The sequence below is a fragment of the Myotis daubentonii genome, chromosome 13 (genome assembly GCF_963259705.1).
Source record: "Myotis daubentonii chromosome 13, mMyoDau2.1, whole genome shotgun sequence".
NCBI lineage: Eukaryota > Metazoa > Chordata > Mammalia > Chiroptera > Vespertilionidae > Myotis > Myotis daubentonii.
In genome coordinates this window covers 21075372-21098209 of record NC_081852.1, presented here as the reverse complement: position 1 = coordinate 21098209, position 22838 = coordinate 21075372, and the positions used below count along the sequence as shown (strand labels likewise).

The window sequence follows — 22838 nt, the reverse complement described above, 5'->3', positions numbered from 1 at the left end:
GGTCACCCTAAGAGAGTTTGGAGCATGGAGGGTCCCAGGCTGAACCATCAAAGGGCAGTGGCTTGGCTAGGGGTGGGGTGAGGGGATGTGCTAGCCGATGCTCAGACTCCAGTAGAGTCCAGCCAACAGGCAGCCATTTCCTAAGGATGCAGAAAGGTGGCAAGGACATGCTGCAGGACGAGGAAGAATGAGAGCTCCGGGGGGGGGGGGGGGGGGGCTGGGAGCTGGGATTCTCCCAGATGCCCAGCAGCCTCCCTCCCCTGCCCTCCGCAGGAGGTCCCGCTGCGCTCCAACGTGTACGAGGTCTACGCCACAGACCAGGACGAGGGCCTCAACGGGGCCGTGCGCTACAGCTTCCTGAAGACCACGGGCAACCGGGACTGGGAGTACTTCACCATTGACCCCATCAGCGGCCTCATCCAGACCGCGCAGCGCCTGGACCGTGAGAAGCAGGCGGTGTACAGCGTAAGGGCGGGGCCAGCTCAAGGGGCGGGGCCGGGGAGGGCTTTCCTCTGGGTGCAGGGCCACCACCTTCTCACCTAGAATGTCTTCAAGAGGGTGGTCTGGCCCCGGGAGTGCCCTTCTGGGGCCCTGTGGCTCCTCTTCTGACTGTGCCCTTCCTCCTCTAGCTCATCCTGGTGGCCAGCGACCTGGGCCAGCCAGTGCCTTATGAGACCATGCAGCCCATGCAGGTGGCCCTGGATGACATCGATGACAACGAGCCCCTCTTCCTGAGGCCTCCAGTGAGCTCTCACCCATGCCCCGCACCTGTCACGCCCACACGGGGACTCCCTGCCTGCAGGCGCACGTGCATGTCCTCCCTTCTGCATGTGTGGTTTTTTGCATGTGTGGTTGTACCCAGAAACCGGCATACACTGAATAGAGCAAATACTTATTGAGCCACTACTATTTCAAAGCACTACCCCGCTGCCAAAACGGAGCAAAATGCCGGACTCCTGGAGCTGACCCCTCCTTAGTGCCACACTGTACACGGGGAGCCGGAAAGTCAGCTCTGCTTCCCCGAGTTGGGCTGGGCCCCTCCTTGGACTCGGGCTCTCTGACTTGGCGCTTTTCCCTGTGTGCACCTGGGATGATGTTCCCTGGAGACTCATGTGCATATGAGACAGTGACCCCTGGTCCAAACATCCACGGAGGTATTGGGAGACCAGAGAGCGTGCCAAGCAAAGCCCTGCCCTCATAGAGGATGCCACTGGGTGACATCAGGGCAGAGCTGGGGTCTCCCAGGCTCAGCCTTTGGTCCCTTGAGGGTATAGCCCTCTCCTCACCCCATAAGGTGTGGACAAGAAGCTCCCTCAGCACCCACGAGGGTCCTGCCTCGGGCCTCTGGCAGGAGCTGGGAGCCCGGGCCTGGCCTTGCCCCTGTGAGGACACTCCCCTCTCCCTGCAGAAAGGCAGCCCCCAGTACCAGCTGCTGACAGTGCCCGAGCACTCACCACGTGGCACCCTCGTGGGCAATGTGACCGGCGCCGTGGACGCAGACGAGGGCTCCAACGCCATCGTGTACTACTTCATCGCAGGTGGGGCTGACGGGACTAGCGCCCTGCCTGCCCCGGGGCTGGAGACGGCCCGTGTGCCCTGCCCTTCACCCTGTGCCCTGTCCCACCTTCAGCTGGGAACGAGGAGAAGAATTTCCATCTTCAGCCTGACGGGCGCCTGCTGGTGCTAAAGGACCTGGATCGGGAGCGCGAAGCTGTCTTCTCCTTCATCGTCAAGGCCTCGAGCAATCGCAGCTGGACGCCTCCCCGGGGACCCGCACCAGACCTGGACCTGGTCACGGACCTCACCCTGCAGGAGGTGCGCGTCGTGCTAGAGGACATCAACGACCAGCCCCCGCGCTTCACCAAGGCTGAGTACACTGCAGGTGCAGGACTGGAGCCTGGGTGCCGGGGGTGGGGTGGCCCTGCCCTACCACTTACACCACCGCCCATTCCTGCAGGAGTGGCCACTGACGCCAAGATGGGCTCGGAGTTGATCCAAGTACTGGCCCTGGACGCAGACATTGGCAACAACAGCCTGGTCTTCTACAGCATTCTGGCCATTCACTACTTCCGGGCCTTTGCCAATGACTCCGAGGACGTGGGCCAGGTCTTCACCATGGGTAGGGGCCTGGTCACATGTGGGTAGGGGCCTGGTCACACGTGGGTAGGGGCCTGGTCACACGTGGGTAGGGGCCTGGTCACATGTGGGGAGGGGCCTCTGTCACTGCATGGAATGTCATCTGGAAGAGATGGGGTGGTCTGTTTGGGCACCACAGAATATGGGTGATCAGCCAGCCATGTCAGTCTTTTCGTTCATTCGCCCATCCATCTATTCAGCCAGTCAGCTATCATTCTTTAATCCTTTTATTCAACCACCTATCCATATCTACATCTACCCACCCACTTCCTCTTTATCCTTCTCTCCCCATTTCCTCCTCCACCCATTATTCGTGTATCCATCCATCCAGCCCTCTCTCCAGTCCCCTTTCCATATATCCTCCTGACGTTCGTTGGACACCTCGCCTTCCCGTGTAGGCACTGTGCTAGGCACTGGGGAGCCAGCATTCAGAGTGTACTAGTACCTACAAGTGTGCACGTCTGCTTGTGTACTTCCGTGTGTGGGAGGCTGAGCTCACAGGGTGTCCCGTTACCTTACTTTCAGCCCCAACCCCTTCCCTGTCTGTAGGAGTCAATCCAGACTTCTTGGCCTGGCATTCAAGGCTCACCAGGTCTTCCTAGTCCCCCTTTCTGGTTCTCATCCCCCTGCTATCCTTAAAGGCCCTGTGCCCAGTCAAGCTGCACACCATCCTCCCCTGGGCCTTTGGTCCCTTTTCTTCACTTCCTGGATTACCATCCTGACCTTCACCTCTGCCTCCGATATGCTCCCCCCAACCATCCTTCAAAATCTAGGTCATCCCTGGCTGGGGGGCTCCGTTGGTTGGAGCATCATCCTGTGCACCAAAAGGTTACAAGTTCGATCCCTGCATATACGGGAGGCACTCAATTGACATTTCTCTCTCTCTCTGAATTCAGTTTTAAAAAACAATAGCACATCCTCAGGTGATGATTAAAAAAAACAAATCTACTTCATATGCCACCTTCTCCAATCACAACAACCAGACACCATCCCTTTGTCCTCTGACCTCCCATTGCTCTTATTTTAATAAAAACACAGAGAGGCTAAGTAGTGAAAGGTCACACAGCTAGAAAGTGGCAAATTTTAAACCCATGTCCACTGCCTCCTGTGGTCATCTCTCTACTGTCAAATTCTGCAGTGCATGTGGGGATACAGACAGACACTAAGGGGGCTCAGAAGGACCCCAGCAGGGGACACCAGATGCCCAAACTCATCCTTCTTGGGCCAGCACACCCCAGTTGTTTTGGTTAGTATGCAGAATGTTTAAATAAAAACTGAGCTCAGTAGTTAGAAATCGGGAGAGTTCACTAGGAAGCTATAGAAGAGGCGCAGGTGAGGCAGCCACGCTGAGGTGGGTGCTGTGCTCTGCAGCTCTGGGTCCCAAGTCCTGCAGGCCCGTGCTGCCTCCCCAGTAGTGTGTCTCCTGCCCCTGCACCTCACCCCTGCCCCAGGGATTCTGGGGCGCTGGGTGGCCCCTGAACTGCTCCCCACCCGTGGGCTCTTCCTGCAGGGAGAGTGGATGGCATCCTGCGCACCTTCGACCTCTTCATGGCCTACAGCCCCGGCTACTTTGTGGTGGACATTGTGGCCCAGGACCTGGCAGGCCACAACGACACGGCCATCATCGGCATCTACATCCTGAGGGATGACCAGCGCGTCAAGATCGTCATTAACGAGATCCCCGACCGTGTGCGTGGCTTTGAGGAGGAGTTCATCCGCCTGCTCTCCAACATCACCGGTGCCATTGTCAACACTGACGACGTGCAGGTGCCCACGGGACCCGCCCGGGGGCTGGGGGCAGTGGAGGGAGAGGACTAGGCCACAGGGAGGGACAGGGCATTGAGGAGAGGCCAGAGACGTGAAAGGGGATGTATGCGCCCTCAATCGTTTCCTACTTGCATGGCCCTGAGAAAGGCCTCCCAGGCCTCCGGGCCTGTTTCCTAACCTGTGAAATGGGGTCATGGTAGTGCCTCGCAGTGAGGTGGTGGGTATCACACTTGTGATGGGTTCGCTGGGAAGGCAGGCCAGGAGGGGCGCCTAGAAGAGGCCTGCCCATCCCAGCCCATCCCTTGCACCTGCCACACCGTGACGCCCCTTCTTGCCTAGTTCCACGTGGATAAGAAGGGTCGGGTGAACTTCGCACAGACAGAGCTGCTCATCCACGTGGTGAACCGAGATACCAACCGCATCCTGGACGTGGACCGGTGAGTGGGGATCTGTGCTCGGAGTGTCGTCTGCCTCCCTGCCCTGGAGTTGGGGAGGGACCCAACAGAGGCATCACCAACACCATCATGCCTGCTGTGTGGGCGCTCTCCCCAGGATGTGGGCAGCGAGAACCGTTTGTGGGTATTAGCAGAGCTCTGCCCTCCTGAGCCTTACCCTCCCCATCTGTGCAATGGGAGTATTGTACTGATTGTGAGGGATGTGAACTCTGGAGGATACAAAGCGATCCTAGCTGGGTGGGCTTTAATCTTGCAAGGCTCGCGGGGGTGAACCTTAGATGTCCAAGTCAAGACCTGGGCAGCCTGGCCTGAGTGAGCAGGTGCTTGGGGGATGGCTGAGGATGGGAGCTGAGGCCCCTGCCCCTTGCCCAGGGTGATCCAGATGATCGATGAGAACAAGGAACAGCTGCGGAATCTTTTCCGGAACTACAATGTCATGGACGTGCAGCCTGCCATCTCTGTCCAGCTGCCCGAAGACATGTCTGCCCTGCAGGTACCCCTGGGGGCACCGACCCCACCGCCCCCTTGTCACCCGGGTGCGCCCGCCCGCTCACGCCTGTCCCGTTCCCTCAGATGGCGATCATCGTCCTGGCCATCCTCCTCTTCCTGGCTGCCATGCTCTTCATCCTCATGAACTGGTACTACCGGACCGTGTGAGTGACCCCTGGCCCTGCCCTGAGATTGGCCGACCAGCCCGCCCTCCTCCAGGGATGGATATGGAGGCAGGCAGTGTCCTGAGATGCCAGCCCAGCCCCAGCCTCCCTTACCAGCGCCTCTCTCTGCTTCTCTCCAGACACAAGAGGAAACTCAAAGCCATCGTGGCTGGCTCCGCAGGTGAGTGAGGGCTGCGATGGCGGGAGGTTAGAGGTCAGGAGGGGCTCCTGGGGAACTCACATGGCCCTGGACGGGGCCAGGCTCCCCAGCCCCAGCAGAGCACTCCCTCCCCTCCATGCCCCAACCGCTCCCTGCAGGGAACCGTGGCTTCATCGACATCATGGACATGCCCAACACCAACAAGTATTCTTTTGACGGGTGAGTGGGGACCCCAAGCCCTGCCTGGTGCATGCTGGGAAGGCCTGCCCAGGACCCAGCTGGGGCGGAAACCTGGGGTGTGGGCGCCCCCTGGTGGGTCAGCCACCCCTCTCTCTCCACCCTCAGAAATCGTGTCACTGAGCTGGGCTCCCCAACCCTGATGGGCCCCAAGTTCGAGGGGGGAGTTGGTCAGTGGGTGCAGTGAGGCTTCCAGACCGAAGCTCATCCAATCGACATGTTGTCCTGTCCTGGTTCTAGTGGGATCCTAGGGGGAGGACGCACCCACAGGTGCTGTGGGCAAGGGACCTGCACCCTCTCCCCTGCTCTGTGAGACACTACAGTTGGCCAGGGAAACAGGAAGGGGTGAGGGTGAGGCGGGCAGGGCCTCTGTCCTCTCAAGCCTTCCATCCTCACCCCACCCTGCCCGCACCTGCAGGGCCAACCCAGTATGGCTGGATCCTTTCTGCCGGAACCTGGAACTGGCCGCCCAGGCCGAGCACGAGGACGACCTGCCGGAGAACCTGAGCGAGATCGCAGACCTGTGGAGCAGCCCCACCCGCACCCACGTGAGCCTGGGCCAGGGGCAGGGGCAGGGGCAGGGTAGAGGAAGGGCAGGTCTTCGTCAGCCCTGGCCAAGGAGAAGGGTTTTCTAGGACAGCGGTTGCCAACCGGTGGTCCGTGGACCACTGGCAATCTATGAGGACTGAAAGGTTGGCGACTGCTGTTCTAGGTGGTCCTCTGGCCTGTATGTGGGTGTCTGCCTGCTCGCTATCTACCTCTGTCCAGCTAACATCCTCTCTCCCAGGGAACTTTTGGACGTGAGCCAGCAGCAGTGAAACCTGACGAAGACCGCTACTTGCGGGCAGCCCTCCAGGAGTACGACAACATTGCCAAGCTGGGCCAGATCATCCGGGAGGGGCCCATCAAGGTGAGCGCTCCCCACAGACTCCTGCACCCCTGCCCCGGAGCCTTAGCTAAGCTTGGACCTGCTCCAGGGGATGCAGGGAGCGGGGAACAGCTTTCTCCACCGCCAGGCTCAGCTAGACCAGGCCTCCACTGGGGCAAGAACACCAGGGCAACAAGAGGGTCCTGGGCACTGGGGCCAATCAGAGCTGCTTCAGCCCGTGGTGCCCTTAGGACCAGGATGCCACCCTGAGCCCTCAGGCTCTGCTCCTGATCCTCTACACTAGGGTTAGAGGCCTGTGTCTCCTAGACGCCCTGTCACCTTCCATCACCCCTGTATGAGTTACCAGAGCGAGGGGTGGGGAGGCTGGGGGGACCGTGGTGGGGGTTAACCTTCTCCCTCCCCCAGGGCTCGCTGCTGAAGGTGGTCCTGGAGGATTACCTGCGGCTCAAAAAGCTCTTTGCACAGCGGATGGTGCAAAAAGCCTCCTCCTGCCACTCCTCCATCTCCGAGGTAGCGGGGAGGGCAGGGAGCTGTGTGCCGTGCCCCAGCCCTGGGGGTGCTCGCTCTCTCTTCCTCTCTCTGGCTCTCCTGCTGCTCTCATCCTTCTCCATCTCTGGGGCTCAGCAGCCAGGACCAGAGAGCAGTGGGTGGGGTACAGGAAGTGACAATGGGCTCTGCTTTCTGGGTTCTGCAGTGGGCTTTCCAGGGACGGGGTAGGCACAAGGAAGTGTTTCCCAGATTTGAGGAACCCCAAAAAGATACTTGTAAGGGGTGATTTAAAGAAACTGGCTGTAGGTTCAAATAGGGTCTCAAGTCTGCCTGCCTGCAGTGGCGTGTCAACACTTGGAAAGTCAGGTGAAGACCCAGATCACCAGCTGGGCCAACATTCCAAGTGAAATGGGCCAAAGCCAAGTTCCACACGGAACAAAAGCTCCATCTGGGTGCCCAGTACACCTTGGTCCCCTCCAGCTTCACCTGTGGGCACTTCGACCTGGCCGCTAGTGTTGACCTTGCTTGAGGCCAACTTGGTAACAAACCCAGATTCTGCAGTTGCATCACAGCAATTCTGCAAATAAAAGTGAACACACAAAATCCAACTCACAGGAAGCCATGCTCCCAAGAGCACGGCACCGTAAGTTCCATGGTCCCCCCCCCCCCCCCCGTACCAGCTGGAGACGGGCTGTTCGCGGCCACACAGGCTGCTGCAGCGCCAGCCCAGGGTCCCTGTGCGCAATGGGGAGGAAGCAGGCACACAGCAGGTAGGACGCTGGGGCCACCCGCCTGCTCACCTCCTGGGCACAGCCCTGAGCATGTGGGGGCTCCTGGACTCTTGCAGTTGATCCAGACGGAGCTGGAGGAGCCAGGGGAGCGCAGCCCGGGCCAGGGCAGCCTGCGCTTCTGCCAGCCGCCTCCGGAGCTCAAGGGGCCCGACGGGATCCACATGGTGCATGGCAGCACGGGCACACTCCTGGCCACTGACCTCAACAGCCTGCCCGAGGATGACCAGAAGGGTCTGGGCCGCTCACTGGAGACGCTGACGGCAGCCGAGGCCAGTGCCTTCGAGCGCAACGCCCGCACGGAGTCCGCCAAATCCACGCCCCTGCACAAGCTTCGAGATGTGATCATGGAGAGCCCCCTGGAGATCACGGAGCTATGACTAGATGGGGGAGCCTCACTGGTGTGAGCAGCGCCAGGACCGTGGGGTGCGGACCCCTCCAGGCCGACCCTGGCTCATGACCGTGGCTTGGTCAAGTGGTGGCAGCCTGCTCTCTGCAGCTCAGATCCCACTGCGGCCAGGCACTCATTCAGCATCTGATCTCTACCTTCATAAAATCTGTTATTTTTTTAAGAAAACCAAACAAGAATGTTAAGTGTCTGAGGACAAGGTAAGGAGCATCCCTGAGGGACAGGAGTAAGGACCTGACAGAGGCCAAGCAGACCCCTTCCCCTCTCCACCCCTCCCGGCCCGGCCCGGCCTGGACTCAGACTTCCGTTCAAGTCTCACGCGTTTCTGCCATGTGCGACCGGACACCAGGGGGGGCACTGAGTGACCCCTGCCTCCCCACCTGGCGAGGTTATCACCCACGAACCACGTGCTCTCCATGTCACTGGCTTCCCAAATGTACCGGCTCAAAAGGAGACATGACTGATGTTCCCTTGGTTTTGAATGTAGAGTGTTCGTGTGTATTCCTTTTTAAACTAAGTTATTCCCTCAATATGTTCCCCTTGGTTTGTTTCACTGGTACTCACTGAACGTTTCTGGAATGGTCTGAATTTTAAAAAGAAAAGCAACTCACAGGAACTGGCACTCGCTCTGGTGAACAACGGCGTGGCTGGCCGGGGAGGTGAGGGAGAGGGGTGACGGGCACGGCGGCCTGGGCGCCCCAGCCGGGGCCTCTCAGGGCAGACAGGTGGGACTGACCCACTGTGCTTCCTTTCTCTGACCAAGAGGTGCCACGGGACTGCTGAGCACTTACGGGTCCACGGCCTTGGAGAGCTCATCAGAAACCCAACTTTTGGCTGAGGTATCACAGAATATCAGATCTGATTGACAGACTTTATTGTTAAATCACAGAAACTTTAGTGCAAAACAAAAAAAATCATTAAATCCGTTTAATGGCAACTGCAGGTCTTACTGTCCCGACAACCGGAAGTGCAGCAGAAGAGTCAGCCACGGGGGAGGAGGCAGGGCAGCAGCCAAGGTCCTGAACAGCACGCCCAACAGGCCCGCTGCCTGGAAGCCAGAGGCTTAGGTGCTTGTCATCCACTTATTTCAAGGTCAAAAGCAATGTCACAAAACGGGTCAAAGGGGCTGTGATGCCCAGAGGCACAGAGCAGGCATGAGGTGGTCACCACGGTCCACGTGTCCACTCACAAAAGCCAGGGGCACAGGACCCCCACACTGAGCTACGCAGGTTGCATTCAAGCAGATTTTCCCCTCCCACCCAAACCCACAGGACCAAACCAGACATCACCGGGAAAGACACGGGAAAGCTGGAGCAAAGGCTGACCCAGGGTCAGCAAACCCAAACCTCACCCAGGTGTCCTGAGCAGCCGCTTCCAAAACCTCAATTTCAGTGCAAACCACACTGAGTACAAAGCCTCAATACTTTGAGCCTCTAATCTTTCACATAAAGCAGCCTTTGTTTCACTTTTTTGTCTAGCAACCCAGAAGCCCGGGGAGGTGTCCTTAGTGTAGGCAGAGGCTACAGAAGCCATCCCACCAGCGCCCAAGCCCCGGTCAGGGCTCAGCAAAGCCCCGGCCGAGAGGACGGATGGCCTTCTGTGGAGAAGCTTCTGGCTGCTGCCAGCAGCGAGCCCCCTTCCTCCTCCAGGTAACCACATGCAAGGGCAGGCTCAGCGGCCTCCAGGGTGCAGGGCGTCATTATCCACGTGGCAGAATGAAAAGGACACTGAAGCACTATGTCAGCGGCGGGCTAGGCACCTCCCGCGTCGACAGCAATGTTACAATAAGGGAGAGAAGAAACAGCGTGAGGGAAAGGGGGGGGCCTATTTTTATAACAAAGTCGAAAGATCTGTGTTCATTCCCCCAGACATACAAGTAGGAACAGATGCTGTGGTTTCTCCAAGCTGGAACATTCTTTCTAGTTCCACACGTGACGTTTGCAATGCTCGACGGCCTGACAGGAAAGAGGACACTGGGTTATCAGATGACAACTCCACTCCTGGCCCATTCATGCATCAGACATTCCCCCAAAATGGAGCCCGTTCATCTTGTCCTAGGTCAGGTGGACGGCACCAGACACGGAGGGCCCAGGACAGCAGCTCGCTTAAAACCCGGGGAGCACGTGCTTGCACATGAGCCCCCGGGCAGGAAGGGCCCAGGACCCTGCGTCCAGCCACACGCCGAGGCCCCAGCATCAGCTGACAGGCTGCACTGGAGGCCCCCAAGGCAGAACTCCTCCCTGAGAGTCAGAGGTTCACACCAGCTCAGGCCTTGAGAAATGGGCCCAGGACAGCAGCGGAAACCTGTTCCGCCATGATGGGCCTCACCACCCCCTCCTTGCAGTGGCCCCAAATGATGCAACCTCCCCCAACTGGAGGAACTCGCACGAGGAAGAAAAACTTGCACAAAAGAACATTAAGTAACAGAGGCTGGTCCAAACGTCCCCACCCAGGAACAGCGAGCGTAGGTCACCCAACTGGTGGCTACCCAGCCAGGATGGTGCCACAGCACCCTGCAGCTGTCAGGCAGGTGCCAACTCTCAGGGCCTTGGGTGAAGATTCAGGCCAGGCTCCAACCAGGGCAAAAGTGACCCCCGAGGGGCATGAGGACTTATGCAAGGGTTGGGGCAATGAACCCATTAGGCCTTGTGCAATCCCTGCGGGGGGACCTCATGCAAATCTGACTCTCTCATGGGGAACTGGAGGCGAAAGCAAAAGAACGAAACAAAATCAGTTAAAGAACAGCTACCCCTTCACTCTGAGACAAGAACACAGCCAGCCCTGCCTTGACTGGGAAGCCGGGAGTGAGCCTGATCGCCTCCCATGGCCTCAGGGTCCTCACTAACACAGGGCAGAGAATGGCCCGAGGTTCTCAGGGAAGCTGCCGCTGCCCGGCAAGGCAGGCCTGCGGAGCAGGTGCTGAGCTACTCACGTTGCACAAGGCCGCTGTCTCCGTGCTCTGGCACCAGTAGCTCGGGCCCCACACACACTTCTCCGTTCCCAAGAGAGGCTTAGGGGCTTTGGGGCAGGCTCCAACTTTCTATATGATGAAAAGGGAGCACAGAAGGGGAAGAATTAGACCTAACAAATCCTTTACGGACCTGAAACCAACAGCTTCTAGAAGCAGCGAGAACCAGAGCTCCGATGTGCACTTTCAAAAAAACATCAGGGTTCCCAAGTGGTGGGCCTAGAGCCTGGTTCTCTACTTGGCTTTCTCACGCCCCATCCCAGAGCCTCTGGCCCATGGCCCACACCCTCCGAGGAGCCCTTCCAGGGTCCACACAACACCCCAGGTTGCGTGCCCACGAACCCGCGCTCAGAGCTCACCGAGCACACGTAGGATGGCTCCATCACCTCCACCAGGATTTCTATCAGCATGGGCTCGTACTCGGTCACAAACTGATCACACTGAGAAGCAAGCAGGGACACGGGTCCAGGTCAAGGTGTGCCCAGAAGAGTGGGAGCTGGACATGCTCTTCCCCAAGATTTCCAGCCCAGTGGCCCCAGGGCCTCCTCCCCAGAGCCCCACCCACACTCGGCTTCATTTGCTTGTGTTATTTTCCCCCAGTGGCTCCATCTGAGCCAACAGATTGCCTCTGAGGAAAGGTCACTGGGCTCCGTGCAAACAGGCAGAAATGGCTTCAAAACTTCAGTCAAGGGCACAATCAGGGAACAGCCCAGCCTCTGCATGGCCCAGTCAGGTCGGACTCGGCAGAGCAGCCAGGGCATACCTGGTTCTTGTACGGGTCGGGCAGGAAGCTGCAGCCTTTCTCAAGAGCAGCCAGGATCTCCTCCTTTGTGCTGTTTTTCTCCAGGTTGTTGTCCAAATAGCCAACCAGCTTTTTGCACACCTCACAGAAGGCACCGTCATTCTGCTGAGTCACGTGTGCTATGCGAGAGAGCACAGGCTCAGTGCCGGCAGGGCCCCCCCAAACTCCCAAGGGGCCGGCCAGCCTCACTCCCACTGGGCTCACCGGTCAGTGCAGGCAGCCTCTGCTTGGTGCAGAGCTGGAGCATGCTGCACACCAGCTCAGGGCTCGCCTCCTGCAGGAGGATCGACAGGATGGAGCGGCCGTAAGTGTCCACCACCTCTTGGCACTCTTCCGACAAGGATTTGGGCAATTTTGAGCACACTTTATCGAAAGCGTGAATTATTTCTTCCTGAAACACAAGAGGATCACGTGGGAAGATGGGAGGCTGGGAGGGGTGGGAGAGATTCTGAAAATACTAACATGACTAGGAAACCAGTCAACAGCAAGATGCCGTTTCCTCCTGCAAAAGACAAGAGCTACAAGCAGGGCAAAGTGGCCTCCTCCAGCCGCAGCCCAGAGGGATCCACAGTGGGAGGTGGAGACAGATTCCCAGGCTGGTGCCCAGACCAGCAAGGATCAAGCCCACCCATTCTGCTGGGTTCTCCCACTGGGCCATCCAGCCCCAGGAACCCAGGAGGGCAGCGTTCCGGAACCCCGTACCTCAGTCTTGTTGCTGTCGATCATCTTGACCACCTCCTTGACCACGTATTCACACACCTCACAGAAAACATCATCCTTCGCCTGCACCAGGCCCTTCTGTGGAGGGTCAGAGAACACGTGAATGCTGGGACCCTCACCTCAGCCCTTGCTCCTGGAGCATGTTCCTCCGAAGGAGAAGGGACTCAGAGGCAAGGACAGGTTCACATCGCAAAGGCCCCCTTCCTACTAAATCCAAGAAGTGCTTCCTCCCAGGGTCTCAGTTCTGGTCCCTCTTGTTTCTATGAGGCAGGAGTCCCATCCCTTTCGCCAAATCCTTCACCACCACCTCCTCCCGCCACTCCCCCACCCCCAACCAGGAATTTACACTTCAATTAAAATGTTCAGGAATCCATACTTCAGTGAAAGCACTGAACTATCACCCACCCCAAAGAGCTGTCCATGTGATGCTGTGTTTGGTTACAATTATTTCATCAGTCAGCGTTCGTCCTGGGGAGTGGGCGGGCTATTTAGAAGCCACTGCAGGTCTGCTCTTGAGTTTCAAGTCTCATTAACGCCTGAAACTGCTTTTCAAGAGCCTGCCTTGAATGAAGCAACACTGCTGACCAGGACTTTCTGTGACAACGGAAACATTCCCCGTCCCTGCTGTCAAATACAGCGGTCACCAGCCACTCTCTGAGCACCGGGATTTTCTTTTTAAATCCTTACCCCAACAATAAAGACTTTTTGAAAATCCTTATGCAGAAACATGCTTAGAGGGAGGGGGGAGGGAATGGGGAAACACTGATCCACTGCCTCCCACACATGCCCCAACTGGGGATCGAACTTGCAACCAGGGTATGTGCCCTGACCAGGAATCAGACCTGCAACCCTTTGGTGCACGGACAACACTTAACCAACGGAGCTTCACCAGGCAAACCTGAAATTTTTTTAATTTTAATTTTGTTTGAGTCATGTGACTAGATTACAGGCCATTAATTCTGTCATCCAGGTGGGCAAAGGCCTATGAGCATCTCGACGCAGGACGAGGGGCAGGCAGCAGTGTTTCCCTGACTCTACCTGACACCTTAACCCAGCGGTTCTCAACCTTTGGGTCTCGACCCCTTTGACGGTAGAACGACCCTTTCACAGGGGTCGCCTAAGACCATCCTGCATATCAGATATTTACATGACGATTCATAACAGTAGCAAATTTACAGTTATGAAGTAGCAACGAAAATAATTTTATGGTTGGGTCACAACATGAGGAACGGTATTTAAAAAGCCAGAAGGTTGAGAACCACTGCCTTAACCCTTCCTGTGGGCCACACGCCGCACCTGCTGAGGGAGGACAGGAGAGGGAGGCAACACAGCCAAAGGAGAGTGACGTGGGAAGGTCTGGAGCAAGAAGTGCGTGCATGTGCCACGTGGTAAGCAGCAGACCTTCCCCACAGGCCACGTGCATCTATACAAAAAAATGCTTTCCCTAAGTGGCAGCCCTGACCAACTTTAAAATTATTTTTCGTGAGAATTTTCAGCTGAAAATATTCAAGAACACCCGAATCGTAATATATTTATTTTTATAATATTCATGCAAACTGATTTTTTTAATTAAATTCAAAATACCGTGGTGTGTGGGGATGGTTTCCGTTTGGACGCATGGCAGTTAACTGGTTAAGAACTAGACTGCAGGCCCCATGAACACAAGGACAGTTTTGTTCATCGCTGTAGGTGGGCTGTTCTAGGCCTCCGTCCCTCAAACACTCCCTGACCCATAAGAAGTGCTGAATATAAACTGATTATGGAAAAAAGGAAGCTCGTCCCCAAGTGAAACAAAGCAGACGCCCGTGTGTGCAGAGAGCACCCAGAGAGGCTTTGGGGGCTGGGGATAGCAAGTCTGTACTAGGGCTACCGTGGGGGGAGGCCACAGAGAGCACATCCGAAGAGGTCAGGGTGGAGCCAGGCACTGAAAAATGATCTGAATGACGTGCTAAAACGTAGACTCGATCCCATGAGCGCTGGGGTTGATAACCAAGGCAATAAATGTAGTCAACACGGCGTTGGCCGGTACACAACGATGACACAGGTACCTTAATGGGCTCCACCAGTTCCAGAGCAGGGATGACGTCCTCCGAGACCACTTTGGCAGGGACCAGCGGCTGCATGGGCACCTCCTGCTCACAGAACCCGACCATTGCACAAATGTCCTTGGGTTGCTGGAGAGAGCACAGAAAAGGCAGTCAGACACAGGCCTGCACCCACCGCCCGAGTCCCACGCTCTATGCTCAAAGGTCGGGGTGCCAAAGGAGTACCCTGGTCCCAGTGTCAAGGGCTGATACTGTAAAAATTCCATATTCAATCCAAAGGAGCTCGTGCAAATGCAGATGGACCCGCTTCCCATAGGGGAGGGGCCACACAAAGCTCTCACGGAGGTCAGACAGACGGCTGTCCCTGCTGCACCAGGGAAGCAAGACTCCCGCCCTGAGGTTAACGGTGGCCAGTCATCCCCAAGGACACTGGTCTGCTCTAGAGCCTGCTGTTCCGTTGAGCTCAGTGGGAAGTAAGCTCCATGTTCTTTCTGGAGGAGGAACTATAATGCTCATAAACTAACAGAAAGCCAAATGTGTTAGAAATAAAGCCACACCAGGGCATTCAATGCAGGACCATTTGCAATGACGCATTAAGGGGAAATGTTAGCTTTTCAAAAAACCACATCCTATGTTCACAATTACACAAACACAGTTCAACGAAAACCCAGTCCCCCAAATTAATGAATCCTTCAAGTCACCAGATTGATCCCTTTCCCCAACCAGACACCAAGCCACAGAGAATTAGACAGTTTGGACATCTTGACCATTTATTTTGCCGTACGATGGCCAAGAGCAAGGAAAGTATACACAGTCTGTATACTTTGTAAACCAAATGCCACCAGTGACTAGCTCTGGGCCTGGTGGCATTTGCCTCCCACCACCAAACCAGCGGACCAGGTTTGCTGAAAGTGAGACCTGGGAAGCGAAGAGAGCTAGATCATGGCTAGGGTTCATCTTGTTTAAATACCAAGAAGGCTCCAGAATAAGTTAAGGGTGGGGGAGTTTGAAAGTATATTTGAAGTATCCTGTCTGTGGCACACTTTAAGAATGGGGGGAAAGCCCGGCCAGCGTGGCTCATTGGTGAATGTCGACCTTTGAACCAGGAGGTCACGGTTCAATTCCCAGTCAGGGCACATGCCCAGGTTTCGGGCTCCATCCCGTGTGGGGCATGCAGGAGGCAGCCAATCAGTGATTCTCTCTCTCTCTCTCTCTCCCTCCCTCTCCCTTCCTCTCTGAAATCAGTAATATATTTTAATAAATAGGGGGGAAAAACAGAATGTGGCCAAAGATAGAGCAAGCTTTTTAGAAAAAAAAGACAAAAAGCCCAGTTGGTGTTGCTCAGTGGTTGAGCGTCGACCTATGAACCAGGAGGTCACAGTTCGATTCCTGGTGAGGGCACATGTCTGGTTTGCAGGCTCAATCTCCAGTGCGGGGCGTGCAGGAGGCAGCTGACCAATGATTCTCATCACTGATGTGTCTGTCTCTCTCTCCACCTCCCTTCTCTGAAATCAATAAAAATATGTATTTTTTAAAAGAAGAGAAAAAAATCAAAAATTCAGGTGGGCTGCTTTGTCTCAGATCAGCTTTGTTCCACGAGGCAGCCTATGTGAAAATTCAGATATTTCAGCCAAATCTCCCACTAGACTTCAAAAAACCTTTGAAAAATTTCAGTTCCAGTGCTCAAAAGGAGGCAATGCTCAGTACAGCCCCCAAAGGGCACCTGGCTCCGTTAAGTCTGGTCTGACGGCTCAGCGCCCCCCACTTTATGCCACGCGGCATAGCTCACAGGCCGTCTGCTGTGGCTCCTGGATCTGCAGGACCTCATCACCCAGACGGGCAGAAGCCACAACCAAGAGACTGTCTCCATGCTCTGGATCCAGCAGACAGGGGAACAGTCTGCTCACTATTTGCAACTGATGTGTTCATGCGGGAGCAGCATTTCCGGGGCATGGAAAACAGGAGTAGGACATGCTGTGCTCTCAAGCCATGACAGAAACAAGGCCCCCCGAAGTCCGGCCTACAGTGCAGGAAGCTGCGGCATCTTGGGGACCACCCATGGTTCCCCATCATCACACTGGTGGCCTGGCATCTGGCCCATTGGGCACTGACTTGGCGCAGGGTGCGTGGCTCTGCTGGCTTCATTTCCTGGCCCCCTGAAGGGGAGATGGAACCCCCGCCACCTCAAGTGCTGAGCTCCAGGGAAGAGATGCAGAAGCTCCCTGCCAGCCTATACACCCAGAGAGGGACCCTGCCTTCCAGTCTTCCTTGGATCTGCCAGAGGGGATCATGCATACAAAAAGGATGAGCAAAAGAGCTACAAGCAGCAGCCGACCACTACTCCAAGCAAATCCCCATCACATACCTGATCCTGCTGTTGAATAAAAAAACAGGAAATCGGAGATAAAATAAGAGAAAGGAAAGGACACAACAGTTAAGAAAAATTAAAACAATGATCAGGCAGTTCATGAGGTTTAGGATATCACCAGAAGTTTAGGGGAATCATCCTTCAGTCACAAGTCAGCCACCTACCTTGTTCCTACTACTGAGTGCACACTGGGCCCTACCAACCACTCTGGCCCTCCTTACTGGACGGATCACACCTCCAGCTGTGTGTGCACCGTCCCCATGTCCCCGACACAACAAATCATGTTCATAACACCAGGCAGCAGGTCCCCAGAAAATGCCACATTATGAAGAGCTCTCATCCCCAGAAGCCTAACCCTACCACACCTGCAGGGCCCTCCCCTCAGGTTGGTGATGAGCAGTAAAATGGAACAAGACACAGAGCCGCCCGAATTAGGGGAGTGTGTTATAAAATACACCTGGAGGGGTTAGGGACTCAAGCCACGCTCTCCACGGCCCAGGTCTCCCAGCAACCTACCCCCGGTGGCCAAAGGCCAGACTGGGAGGCTGGTCTGACACTCTATCAACAGCCTGGCACTAGGTCAGTTTTAATGACCTAAACTCGGAAAAGCAGGGTTTTGGCTGCTTGTCATGCCTTTTATCCCCAGGGCAAACCTGCAAACAACCCAAACCCCCAGCCACGGGGGACTGGGCATATAAATTACCTTTAGTTGCACAGTGAAATGTTATGCAGCCACTTAAAGATCATCTGTACAAAATATTTAATGACCAATATAACTTTAGATTAAAAATGCAAACTACAAAATTTGTGGAATATAAAATATGACCCCACTGATGTTTTCTTAAACCTCAAATGATTTTTCTTTCTTTTAAAAAAAAATATATTTTGATTTTTTTACAGAGAGAAAGGGAAAGGGAGAGGGATAGCGTGTTAGAAACATCGATGAGAGAGAAACATCGATTCAGCTGCCTCTTGCACGGCCCCTACTGGGGATGTGCCCGCAACCCAGGTACATGCCCTTGGCCGGAATCGAACCTGGGACCCTTGAGTCCACAGGCCAACACTCTATCCGCTGAGCCAAACCAGCTAGGGCTCAAATGATTTTCAATTTGGGAAGTATTATCCATATTTTCAAAGAATGTATATGCTGTATAATCTTTACAATGAGAAACAGTTTTTAGTTAGCTCTGAGGAAGCACTAATCAAATCAAGTCACACCAAAGGCTTACATTTTCCTACTCTCGCTGCTGTCTTCGTAAGCTGCAGTAGAACAAGGTGTGGTATGAGTAATAATCCCAAATAACCTCTACTGTGACTGGATGGAGACTGAGTGGTTAGGAACAGGATCAGAGAGTAAATCTTTTCGGTTTTGTGAGCATTAAGGTCTCAACTACTCAACTCTGCTGCTGTAGCACAAAATGGGCATTGCTATGTTCCAATAAAACTACCAAACAGCCCCTAGTTAGAGAATAAACTCGAGAACTACAGGCCAGCCCTAACCGGGTTGGCTCAATGGATAGAGCATCGGTCTGTGGACTCAAGGGTCCCAGGTTCGATTCCGGTCGTGGGCATGTGCCTTGGTTGAGGGCACATACCCAGTGGGGAGTGTGCAGGAGGCGGCCGATCGATGTTTCTAACTCTATCCCTCTCCCTTCCTCTCTGTAAAAAAATCAATAAAGTATTAAAAAAAAAAAAAAAAAGAACTACAGGCCAATCTCAACTAATCAGAAACAAGCATGACAGAAAGGAAAAAGTGCAACCCACCCCTCCATCCCTCCAGGTTAGGTCTCAGGAGGCCAGAGCATGTTCCCAAAGGAATGATGCTTCAGACCACCCTGCTCCGTGCCAGTTTTCTGCATGAGGCTGGCTAGCTGACGATACTTCCGATCTCTAATCATGAAGGGATGCCCCTACCACCTGGATACACCAGAGGCAAGTGTGAGAGCTAACACTGCTGCAGAGTGTGGGACCAGCTCTAAGAGGCTGCAACACAGCGGTTCTCAGGCCTGGCCTAGCTACAGAGCAGACCATGCCCAGGAGGCCAAGGGTGAAAGCCAAATGCTAGAAATCTGATGGGCAGCTCACACAGGCACAGCACATGAACATTCACAAGGTGAGGGAGGCCCCAGGGCAGTGGTGAGAGTGGTCAAGCCAGGAAAGGTAAAAGGGAGATAGTGAGCTGCAGGTGGAGAGTCAGCTAGCCACCAAGGGCTCATTTTAGCCCAACTTAGTACTCAGAGGTAAACAAAGGAAACTACACTATACACTTTTCAAAATCGCTGGAAATCACAAAGTTTGAGATAAAGAAAAATGCTAAGGAGGAACGTCCCCTGCCACCTACCATGTGCATCATCATCTGGATAACAATGTCAGAGTACTGGTCGACATAGTTCTTGCACTGGGGACAGAGAAACACACAGTTAGTGAAATTACCGCGACAACACACCAAAAATCAGCATTTCCAACCCCAAAGTGGAGTCTTGTAAATGTCTGCTCTGGGAAAGTTTTATTAAGATGAAAGTGGCAACGTGGTTCTTCTCTACCTAACAGGACAAGGTGTGCAAAAGGTACTTTGAAAAAGGCCTTTGGAGAGAAGGTCCTCCAGTCTCCTTTTTGCCCCAAACTTGCCCCAAAATCACAGAGTAGCAACTTCTGAGTGCTGGGAACCAGAGATTACATTTCAAATCCTTCCACACGTTCTTGGACAGAATTATAAAGTTGAAATCCAGCAGAATCAAGTTATGATGATTTCCAACTTGCCTATTTTTATACACATCTAGGCATTTCCTGTAGACCCTCAGAGAATAGCTCTCAGAGAATAGGTTCTAACTGGAGAGCCTCCACAGGGAGAAAAGCGAGCGATATGACAGCCCTCCATACTGAGAAACCCATATGCAAAGATACTGCAATGAGGCTATGACTCCCAGGCTTACAAGAGAGCAAGTCATCAGAGAGAAGCCTCACCTCCAGAGCCAGCCACGGCCATCCAGAAAGGCCGCCCTGGACCCAGACCCACATTGTCATGACAACCAGCCCCTGCTTCCTGCCCAGCAGAGGCTTTTTGCTTGCCAGGTACTAACCTGGCATTTTGGTTTTACACACCAATCTCTTGAGTGTGGTTAATGTGGACAGGGTCCAAGAAATAAAGCCCCCTAAGGGGCTAATGAGTTTCTGAGCCCACGGGGCTAACGTTCACAGGTAAGGAAGGCACCCGGTGAACCTCCTACAAGCCAGCCGGGGGGCTTCCCACGGACGGCAACCTGCTGGCTGCGGGGAGCACACTTAGGGTTATTACCACGCACAGCCAGGCTATTAGAAACAGGGCTGTCAGTGGTTCCAGTGTTTTCTTACATACACGATTCTGGGAGAAAAAGAAATCTTCACCAGTCTCCTTCCCCTAGACCAGTGGTTCTCAACCTTCTGGCCCTTTAAATACTGTTCCTCATGTTGTGACCCAACCATAAAATTGTTTTCGTTGCTACTTCATAACTGTAATGTTGCTGCTGTTATGAATCGTCATGTAAATACCTGATATGTAGGATGGTCTTAGGCGGCCCCTGTGAAAGGGTCGTTCAACCGCCAAAGGGGTTGCGACCACAGGTTGAGGACCGCTGCCCTAGACTGTCCCACGAATTTTGTTACATATACAAAGGCAAATACCCAACACAGTATGTAAGTGCCTACCACCTGCTTTCTAGTTAAAGGAAATGGGACTTGTCTGAACATCTTGTCCTCAGAGCTCCTAGGATGAACTTTACAGGTGCCCCAGGAAGTGAAGTTCATGGGGTCTGCCCACTCCCGTCCCCAGAGCCCACAAAGAGACAAGGCTCACCATGTCGGCCATGCCAGGCCCCAAGAGGTCACACTTCTCCCGGGTATGTTCCACCAAGGCCTGCACAAAAGTGGAGTTGGTCCTCACGGAATTCTGGATGTCGGTCACCATCTGGATGCAGTCCTGGCAAACATCCCCACCAGCCTACAGAGACGGGGAGGGGAGGCTGTCAACACTGTGCGCTCCTGTAGTCACTAAGGGGATTCAAATTCCTAGGAAAAGTGCCTCCCGCGCTCGCCCCCTCAGCACTGGATGTGACTCCCTGAACAGTGAATAATGTGTTTTCACAGGCTCTAAAATTGTTGACAGTTTTAAAATCAAATGGGCACTGATTTTAGTAAAACTTAATAGGAAGGGGAGAAATGTTTGCATGTTTAAAAACCCCATTTTTTAATTTAGCTTAATGTAAATATCCAGGTTCTTCAGCAACTGCATGGCACAACCATTTCCAGGCTGACTGCTGCCAGAGCCCCTAGTTCAAGCAGCACACACTCCAATCCAACCGGAAGGGAGCCCCGAGGGAGCGCTGTCTTACCTTCGGCTGGGGCTCTCTGCGGGGGCCGCCCTGAGGGTAGAGGAGGAGGGGGATGTTGGCCATGAAGGGCGCCACCATCTCCGCCATGTCCAGTTCTGGGATCTTATTGGACTCGAGCTGCTTCTGGCGATTGAGCTCTGCCAGGTGCTTCTGAAGAGACTCGCAGAGACTGAGCGCGGAGCACACCTCCTCGGGCTGGCTCTGGTGGGGAAAGAAGTCCAGCTGGAAAACCTCTCCCCAGAGGAAAAGGAAACAGTCCCCCTTCCCTCTCTTAGCTGGCCTCCAGCATGCACACCCAGTTCACAGGCATCTCAGACTCAATCGCCAACCCCTCCCCCTCCACCTCTATTTCAGCAATGGCCTAAGCACCTTTCTCCCTGCAGTTCAAGCCAGAAACCTGGAAGACATCCCCTCCAAAAATAAGTCTAGTCCATTCATCCTCTAAATAATATGCATCTGTCCACCTGCACTGCCCCCAGCACATCTGACGCCTGATGTTCTGCCAGCTTCCCCTCTTTCAGCTCCAATGGGTGGGATCTAGACCAAACCGTCTCAAAAAGGTACCTATAATCATGGCACCCCCTCCTGAAAGCCAGGGACTTCCTGCTGCACGTGGTCCCACTGTGGGACAGTGGCCTCTCAGTTTTTTTAAGCCCCTCCTCTTTGTTAGGGTCTTTCCAAATTCCTTGCTCATCGCTGAAAAGCCAACCTCTGGCACATGGTTCACACACAGCAGGTACTTATTGAATGAACACTGAGCTTCCTTGTAGCTGAACCCACAAGTAAATTCCCTGACTTACTCCTTAGGATAAAAATCACACAAATGAAATTAATTGCTTGCAAAAGATCCCACAGGAGTTATAAATCAGCACCTACAAATGTATGCCAGTTTAGCCCCTTCAGTAATCCTGTAAGTCCCCATTTCTGTGCCCTACCCAACCCTGAAAGTTACAGGCAGAGTGTTCTGCCGTGCCAGAGGCATTCTGGATGTTAGAACTGTAGTCAAGAGGCTGAGAAAGCCCACAGGTATGAATGGACTTGCCCTTTTAATCCCTCTCTCCTGGTCTGGCACTTCCCTGGACCCCAGCACTGCCTTGAAGGAAGACCTATTCCCCAGCACGTACCATCTGTCCTTTAATCATGTCCAGGATGACTGGGAGGTAGGTGTCCACCATCTCCTTGCATGAGGCTGACATGTCCGGCTTAGGAAGCCAGTCGCAGGTCTTCTCCAAGTACACGAGGATCTCTTGCTAGAGGACACAGGCAAGGGGCAGGTCAGCATGCACTTTTCTACAAACGGGCCGAGAGCAAGAGGCCCTCACAGCTCCCAGAAGAGTGACGGCTGAAAGCAGCCACCCTCAGGGAAGGGGACCTGGGTGCCGAGTGGGAGCCGTGGCTCGTCACATCAATGGGGCAATCCTCCGACAGCAGTCTCATAGGCCCTGGGAGCAGAGACAGCCAGAGGGACCCGAAGGTTAACAGCATGTGCCACAGAATCCCAATGGACTTGGCACTGAACACCTGGGGTCGGGGAGCAAGCTGGGGCCCACGGCCTGTCCTTGAGCAGCCTGTGGCTAAGGATGGT

At 54.6% G+C, this 22838-nt stretch overlaps 2 protein-coding genes across 3 annotated transcripts in view; one reads left to right on the top strand and one right to left on the bottom strand.

Annotated features, from left to right (window-relative positions):
- Positions 1 to 8513, top strand: part of LOC132214855 (cadherin-23) — a 71585-nt gene extending 63072 nt beyond the window's left edge. The window contains exons 22-36 of one of the 2 annotated variants that reach the window (XM_059662456.1): positions 274 to 465; positions 630 to 743; positions 1409 to 1538; positions 1631 to 1882; positions 1958 to 2119; positions 3647 to 3903; positions 4243 to 4340; positions 4731 to 4851; positions 4932 to 5011; positions 5152 to 5192; positions 5330 to 5390; positions 5827 to 5956; positions 6196 to 6318; positions 6703 to 6807; positions 7634 to 8513. In XM_059662456.1, the coding sequence (XP_059518439.1) occupies positions 274 to 465; positions 630 to 743; positions 1409 to 1538; positions 1631 to 1882; positions 1958 to 2119; positions 3647 to 3903; positions 4243 to 4340; positions 4731 to 4851; positions 4932 to 5011; positions 5152 to 5192; positions 5330 to 5390; positions 5827 to 5956; positions 6196 to 6318; positions 6703 to 6807; positions 7634 to 7954 (2187 nt within the window). In that variant the 3' untranslated portion in view covers positions 7955 to 8513. The remainder of the gene's footprint in view (positions 1 to 273; positions 466 to 629; positions 744 to 1408; positions 1539 to 1630; positions 1883 to 1957; positions 2120 to 3646; positions 3904 to 4242; positions 4341 to 4730; positions 4852 to 4931; positions 5012 to 5151; positions 5193 to 5329; positions 5391 to 5826; positions 5957 to 6195; positions 6319 to 6702; positions 6808 to 7633) is intronic. The other variant, XM_059662457.1, reaches the window with a different exon arrangement.
- Positions 8514 to 8840: 327 nt separating this feature from the next.
- PSAP (prosaposin) overlaps positions 8841 to 22838 on the bottom strand; it is a 33295-nt gene continuing 19297 nt past the window's right edge. The window contains exons 4-14 of the mRNA XM_059662459.1: positions 22378 to 22503; positions 21254 to 21454; positions 20719 to 20862; positions 19228 to 19284; positions 14522 to 14647; positions 12456 to 12551; positions 11958 to 12144; positions 11715 to 11872; positions 11311 to 11391; positions 10916 to 11023; positions 8841 to 9938 (exon numbers count right to left, since the gene is read on the bottom strand). Coding sequence (XP_059518442.1) covers positions 9903 to 9938; positions 10916 to 11023; positions 11311 to 11391; positions 11715 to 11872; positions 11958 to 12144; positions 12456 to 12551; positions 14522 to 14647; positions 19228 to 19284; positions 20719 to 20862; positions 21254 to 21454; positions 22378 to 22503 — 1320 coding nt within the window. The 3' untranslated portion in view covers positions 8841 to 9902. The remainder of the gene's footprint in view (positions 9939 to 10915; positions 11024 to 11310; positions 11392 to 11714; positions 11873 to 11957; positions 12145 to 12455; positions 12552 to 14521; positions 14648 to 19227; positions 19285 to 20718; positions 20863 to 21253; positions 21455 to 22377; positions 22504 to 22838) is intronic.